Raw genomic sequence first — 7,500 nt, 5'->3', positions numbered from 1 at the left:
TCTTGTCTATATTGATATACATTTTGTTTTTAGTAATATTATTAGTAGTTCATACTACTGATAATATTTATAGTAATGATTTACTATTTACTATTATTTAACTCTGTAATGGTCATTATTTTTTCTATTTCTGGAAGTGCCATACACAATATTGTTGATTTAATGTTAAATAATTGCATTTTATTTATTTATTACACAACAAATACGTGTGTGCACAATCAAAGCTAGACACAGGTACTGACACACAAATACAGTCAAAGTTACAGACACACAAACGCAGACTTGAACACACACTTGAACACGAAGACATGAATACACCCATAGACACAAACATGCAGACACACAAAAACAGACACAGATACAAACACAGACATAGATACAAACACAAACAGAGATACAAACGCACAAACAGATACAAACACACACACGGATACAAACACAGATGCACACACACACACAGATACAAACACAGATGCACACACACACACAGATACAAACACAGATGCACACACACACACAGATACAAACACAGACACACACCCACACAAATACACACAGACACAAACATAAGACACAGAACAAGCAGACACAGAAACAGACACGCACATGCACATGCACACGCACTCACACATGCATAGCATACGCACACGCACAGCATACCCACATGCACACGCACATGCACACACACGCACATGCACATGCACACGCACTCACACATGCATAGCATACGCACACGCACAGCATACCCACATGCACACGCACATGCACACACACGCACATGCACACACACACACACACAAACACACAAACACACCAACATACACAGACTTGAATGAGAGCAGGAGAGGGGAGAAAGAGGAAGGTGGACAGAGAGTGGAAGAGAAAGAGGAAAAGGAAAAGGAAAATGGAGAGAGAAAGGAGTAGAAGCATCAGTAGTAGGAGGGAGATAGAAGTAAGAGGGGAGCAGGAGTAGGAGAGGGAGTTGGTGTAGGAGTGTGAGGAGGGAGTAGGAGTAGGAGGGGGGAGCAGGTGTAGTAATGGTAGGAGGAAGCAGGAGTAGAAAGGGGAAAAGGTTTAGGAGGGGGAGCAGGAGAAGAAGGGGGAGCAGGTGTAGGAGTGTGAGGAGGGGAGCAGGTGTAAGATGAGGAGCAGGTGTAGGAGTGTGAAGAGGGGAGCAGGTGTAGGAGTCTTAGGAGGGGAGCATGAGAAGGAGGGGGAGTAGGTGTAGGAGTGTAAGGAGGGGAGCAAGAGAAGGAGGGGGAGCAGGTGTAGGATTGAGAGAAGGTGTAGGAGTGTGAGTAGGGGAGTAGGTGTAGGAGTGTGAGTAGGGGAGCAGGTGTAGGAGTGTGAGGAGGGGAGCAGGAGAAGGATGGGGAGCAGGTGTAGGAGTGTGAAGAGGGGAGCAGGTGTAGGATGGAGAGCAGGTAGGTGTAGGAGTGTAAGGAGGATAAGGAGCAGGAGTGTGAGGAGAGGAGCAGGAGTAATAGTGTGATGTGGGGAGGATGAGTAGGAGTGTGTTGTGGGGAGGATAAGTAGGAGTGTGAGGAGGGGAGCAGGTGTAGGATGGAGTGCAGGTAGGTGTAGGAGTGTAAGGAGGATAAGGAGTAGGAGTGTGAGGTGGGGAGGAGGAGGAGTAGGAGTGTGAGGTGGGGAGGAGGAGGAGTAGGAGTGTGAGTTGGGGAGGAGGAGGAGTAGGAGTGTGAGGTTGGAAAGATAGTGAGTTAGTGAGGAGGATATGGAGTGATTGGGGAGAGGAGGAGTAGGAGTGTGAGTTGGGGAGGAGGAGGAGTAGGAGTGTGAGTTTTTTTTTTGGTGGATGAGGAGTAGGTGAGGGATAGTGGAGGAGGAGTAGGATACGTGTTAAGTGGGGCGAGGAGTAGAGTGTTATTGGGAGAAAAAGGAGGAGTAGGAGTGTGAGGTGGGGAGGAGGAGGAGTGTGAGGTGGGGAAGGAGGATAATGGATGTAGAGAGTGTGATTGAGTTGGAAGGTGAGAGGAGTAAGTGTGAGGGTGGGGAGGAGGAGATAGGAGTGTGAGTGGGTAAGAAAGAAGTGAGTAGAGTGATGAGTGTGGGGATGGAGGAGAGAGTAGGAGTAGTGAGGTGGAAGGAGGTAGAGGAGGATTATGGGAAGATGAAATGGGGTGGGGAGAGGAGGAGTACGGAGTTGTGAGGTGGGGAGAGAGAGTAGAGGAGTAGGAGTGTTGAGATTGGAAGGAGGTAGTGAGGAGTAGGAGTGTGTAGGTGGGGAGGAGGAGGATTAGGGGAAAAAGGGGGAGGAAAGGGGGGGGGGAAGGGGGGGGGGGGGGGGGGGGAAGGGAAAGTAGGAGTGTGAGTTGGGGAGGAGGAGGAGTAGGAAGGTGATAGAGTGGGGATGGAATAAGTTTATGTGGGTTTTTTGTAGAGGAGTGTGATAGATGTATGGGAGGAGTCTAAGGAGTTATGAAATTGGAGTGTATGGAGTATTATGGGATAATGTAAAGGAGAGAGGAGTGTGAGATACATGTGGGGAGGAGGAGGATAGGAAGGTGTGATGGTGAAGAGTAATTGTGAGTTTGGAGGAGAGAGTAGGAGGTGTGAGTGGGAGGGAGGAGGATAGGATGTGAGGTGGGAGAGAAATTGATTGGAGGAGTAGAGTGGTAGAGAGTGGGGAGCGAGAGAGGAGGTGGAGTGTGAGGAATGGGAGTTGAGTTGGGAGGAGTTTATGTGTGAGTTATAAGTGGAGAGGAGGAAGGATTTTTAGAGTGATTAGAGTGGGAGGAGTGAGATAAGTAGGAGTATAAAGATAAGTGTGGGGAGGAGAGGTAGTTCCTTTTAATGGAGTGTGTTTTAGGGTGGGAGAGAGGAGGAGTAGATTATTAAGGTGGGGAGGAGGAGGGAGTATGTGAGTGAATGAGTAGTGTATTAGGGAGGATAGAGTTGAGTTGGATGTGAGGTGGTTGGAGTAGTGAGCGTGGTATTGTTGATGTGATGTTTTGGGGATTTGTTGTGTTGATGTTTAATGTATTGGTTGGATAATTTTGGTGTATATTTGGGTTTAATGTGTAGTGGTTTATTATGGAGCGAGAGAGTTAGGAGTGCTGATATGGGAGAGAGAGTAGATAGGATAAAGATTAATTGAGTGGGGAGGAGGAGTAAAATAGAGGGGGGGGTAGGGTTGGAACGTGTGAAATGGAGAATAGATTGATGGGTGTTTGGATGGTTTTTAAGATTTGTTGTTTTTTTTTTTATTTGGATTTGTGATTGAGAAATAGTGTATTGTTTTGTAATTGAGGATATTTTGAGTGTGATTGTTAAGTTGGTTGTAAATAGTTTATTTTTTGTTGTGGAGGTGTGTGTATTGAGTGTGAATAGTTGTGTGTTTGGTTTTTTTGTGAGTGGAGTGGTTATGGAAATAATAAGTTGGAAGTGTTGGTGTTATTGAAGGTGGTTTTGAGAGTGATTAAAATTTTGTTGAAAGTAGTAATTATTTATTGATTTGTTGAAATTTTGGGTAGGAGTAAGTGGCTGATGGAAGTATAGGGGAGGGGGGAGTGAGTAGGAGCCCCTGTGAGAGAGGGATAGATTTAGTTAGTTTTGAGATGAAATTTTTATTGAAGGAGGATAGGATATATGAATCGTTGATAGTTGAGTATTGTGATGATAATGTAGAGTGATTAAGATAAGATGGGAAGAAAAATGAGTGATATTTAGTATGGAGAGAGAAGGAAAGCCCCCCCCCCCCGAGGTGGGGAGGCGAAATAGGAGGCACAAGTCAGGCACAGTGTGCGCCTGGCTGGCGGGAGGAGGCAGGAGGACATTAATATCAGATGTAGAGTAAGGAAATAAATCCCCAGGAGTGTCGAGGGGGGTGGGGCCGCCCAGGAGGTTTGAAGTGGTGTGGGGGGTAGGGTGTGGTGTGGTGGTGGGTGGATGGAGGTGTTGGTGTCTAGTGGGGTGTAGTGGTGTTGTGGGGGGGTGGTTAGGTGTGGGGGTTGGGGGGGGGGGTGTTTTGGTTGGGGGGTGGGGGGGATGGTTTGTGGTTGTGAGTGTGGTGTGTGGTGGTGGGTTTTGTGGATGGTGTTGGAGGTGTATGGAGTGGAATTAGTATATTGAGTAAAGAGTGGGGGGGGGATGTAGTGAGTGAACCCCCCGGAATATTTTAGTTGTGAGGAGAGCCGAGTAGGATGTTTGTGGTGGGGTTTGGTTTGTGTTGTGGGGGTGGTGGGGTGGTTGGTGTGGGGTGGGGTGGGGGGGGTGAGGAGGTGTTGTTGGTTGAAAGGAGGAAAGTGTGGAGTGGTAATGGGGTGTATAGGGAAGTGAGGTAAAGTGGTGGGTGTGTTGGGTGGTGTGTGGAGAGGGTGGGGGTTGTGTTGTGGTGGGGGGGGGGGTGTGTGTGTTGGAGTTGGAGTTGGTAGGAGTGATAGAGTGTGGGGGGGTTTGGTGTGTTGTAGTGGGTGTGGGAGTGTGTGTTGGTGGGGGTGGGGTTGGTGTGGTGAGGTGTGGTGAGTGTGTTGGGTGGGGGGTGGGGGGTGTGGTGGTGTGGTGGTTGGTTGTGTGGTTGGGTGGGGGGGGTGGAGGTTGGTGAGTTGGTGGGGGTGTTGGTGTGTGGATGTGGGGTGGTGGGGTGGTGGGTTGTTTGGGGGTGGGGGGGGTGGTGTGTGTGGTGGTGGGTTGGTTGGGTGTGGTTGTGGTTGTGTTGTGTGGGGGGTGGGTTTGGTGTGGTGGGTGTGGGGGTGGTGTTGGTTGGTGGGGGGTGGGGTGGTGGTGTGGTGGTGGTGTTGGTGTGGTGGTGTTGTGTGGGGGGGGGGTGGTGTGGGTGTGTGGGGTGGGGTGGGTTGGGTTGTTGGTGGGTGTGGTTGTGTGTGTGGGGGGGTGAGTGAGTTGGGTTGGGGTGGGGTGTTGGGTGGTGGGTGGGGTGTTTTGGTTGTGGGGGGGGTGGTGGTTGTGTGGGTGGGGGTGGATTTTGGGTGGTGGGGTTGGGTTGGTGTTTGTGTGGGGTGGTTTGTTGGTGGGGGGGGTGTTGGTGTGGTTGGGGAGGGGTGTGTGTGGGTGTGGTGGGTGGGGTGTGTTGGTTGGTGGGGTGGGTGTGTGGTGAGGTGGGGGTGTTGGTTGGTTGTTGGGTGGGGGTTTGTTTGGTGGGGTGTGTTGGTCGGGGTGGGGGGTATGTGTGGTGAGTGGGTGGTGGGTTGGGGTGGTGTGTTTGTTGGGTGTGTGGTGTGGGTGGGGGTGTGGTGGTGGTGATGGGGTGTGTGGGGTGGAGGTTGTGTAGGTGGTGTTTGGGGGGTAGGTGTGGAGAATGTAGGTTGGGTGTGTGGATGGGTGGGGGGTGAGATTGGTGAGTGTGAGGTGGAGTGAGATTTATGGGTGGGGGGGAGTTGTGTGTTGTAGGGTGGAGGTGGGTGTGTTGTGGGTGTGGGTGTGTTTGATAGGTGGTAGGGGGGGGAGGTTAATTAGTGAGGTGGGTGGAGGAGAGGTTGTGGGGCGGGTATGTAGTAGTGGGTGGTGGGGTTGGTGGTGTTGGGGGTGTGGGTGGGGGGGTGTGGAGTGTGGGGTGTGTGTGTTGGGTGGTGGGTGGAGTGGTTTGTTGGGGGGTTTTTGGTAGGTGTGATGGGGTGGGTGGGGGGGGATGAGGGTGGTGGTTGGTGTGTGAAGGAGTTTTTGTTGGGGGAGAAGTGTGGAGGAGTGTGTTTGTGGTGGGGGTGTGGGTGTGAGGTGTTGGTGAGTGGGTGGTGGAGATGGTTAGGTGTGGGTGTGGTAGGGGTTGGGGGAGTGTTGGGTATGGTGGTGATTTGGTGTGGGGGAGAGGAGGTGGAGTGGGGTGGGGTGTGGTTGTTGGGTGTTTGAGTGTGTTGAGGGGTGGGGTGTGTGGGTTTGTGGTGGGGTGTGGTAGCTATTGTAGAGTTTAAGTGAGAGTGTAATAGAAAGATAAAGGGAGAATAATTAGTGAGGTGGAGTGATGGTGAGGTGGGAGATGATAGATGGAGGGAGCTCGAGATTAGGAGTATGTGGGAGGGATACAGATGAGATGTAGTGTAGAATAAGAGGTAGGGGAGTATATTTTTAAGTTGAGTAAGAGAGGGAGCAGGAGCGGGAGTAGGAGTGAGAGGGAAGCGGGACACACACACACACACACACACACACACACACACACACACACACACACACACACACACACACACACACACACACACACACACATATATATGTATGACAAAGGGTATAGTTTGTTACCATCTTTGTCCATTTATATTTCTAGTATACAAAATGTCATATTTGTGAATTGATTTTTAGTGGACATTCTTAAGTATATGACTCTGTTTCAGTTGTTTCACTCCATATACATAGGCACAGTTCCTGTTTCAGGGCACTGCATTACAGTATATTTGCTTCATTATGGTGTTCATACCATGATGATAATGCTTAGCATCAAAGTCAAGTTTTTAGGAATAATGATGGTAATGAGCAATAAGGCTGAGTTTGTATAGCTATAGCATTACTATTCTTGTTAGTGTTTTTCTCTTTCTGTTACTGCTGGTTTTGGGTGGATTCTAACACCTTTCAGAAATTGCTAAACAGGAAATGTCTCATTTTCTCGTGTTTGTTAGATCAAGAAAAGTCATATCTTTAACTTGCAAAACAGGTATAGCAGTTTGTTTTGGAGATGCTTTTCTTTTTCATCACTATCTTTTTAGGGAAAGTTTTACGTTGTCACTTGATTTGCCATACTTAATTTATAGTAAGATATGAAAAGGATCTTAGTGATGCAAAATACAGATTAAGTTTGCAATAAGAACATCCCTTTCCATATCCTAGTTAACCATGTGTTTAACCCATTGATGAAGACTGATGTCATATCATGTGATTAGAATATTTCCTATCAAGTTTTGCTGTATATACACATTATACATGGTTAAAAAAAAAGAAGATAGGTTCAGCCCAATGAGCGGCTGCACTTGCTGTATTGCAAGCAAGAGTGGAATTGGGCATATATCTGCCCTGTTGTGATTTTGTTAAGAGGCAGCTTTATCACAATAAATTAGTCTGACACAATACTAATGATTTTGTGTGAACAGATCAATATAAACAGAATTTTTTCATTATGAGCTCATTTTTCAAATTTGAATTTTGGTGTTTGGAAATATGCAACAAAACTATAAGCTGAATGTCTGATCCTTCGTTATCTATATATAAGTTAGTACAGTTGGATTATTTTTGTAGCAGAGAAAAAGGTTGTTTGCATGATCTTAGATATCACCCTCTCTCAAGGATAACCTTGTCACAATCACTTTTCTAGGACTCTCATATCTGATTGATGACTTTCTCTTGGATCACAAGTGTATAATGAATTTCTCTTTTCCTTCTGCTAGCGTAACTGGCCATGCCCTAAAAGTTGGTCATTGCTCAGCTGTGTGAGTACCCAGCTGACCCTCCTTGCGACAATTTCTGAGCTGCAGACTGCATTTTTCCTTTTATTTCTTGTGCTGAAAAGTTCAACTAAGGTTGCAGCTGTAGAAGGGTTTT

At 47.8% G+C, this 7,500-nt stretch overlaps 1 protein-coding gene across 2 annotated transcripts in view; it reads left to right on the top strand.

Moving 5' to 3' along the window:
• LOC122249843 (uncharacterized) overlaps positions 1-7,500 on the top strand; it is a 30,748-nt gene that overhangs the window by 21,268 nt on the left and 1,980 nt on the right. The window contains exon 6 of one of the 2 annotated variants that reach the window (XM_043011000.2): positions 7,347-7,388. The exons of the other annotated variant lie outside the window; for it this stretch is intronic. Coding sequence (XP_042866934.1) covers positions 7,347-7,388 — 42 coding nt within the window. The remainder of the gene's footprint in view (positions 1-7,346; positions 7,389-7,500) is intronic. 2 annotated transcript variants of the gene reach the window in all.

Source organism: Penaeus japonicus, unplaced genomic scaffold, assembly GCF_977035675.1.
Source record: "Penaeus japonicus unplaced genomic scaffold, GWHDUDI00000001_assembly GWHDUDI00000026, whole genome shotgun sequence".
NCBI lineage: Eukaryota > Metazoa > Arthropoda > Malacostraca > Decapoda > Penaeidae > Penaeus > Penaeus japonicus.
Note: the sequence above shows the minus strand (reverse complement) of the source record. Positions and strands in the feature narration are given on the sequence as shown.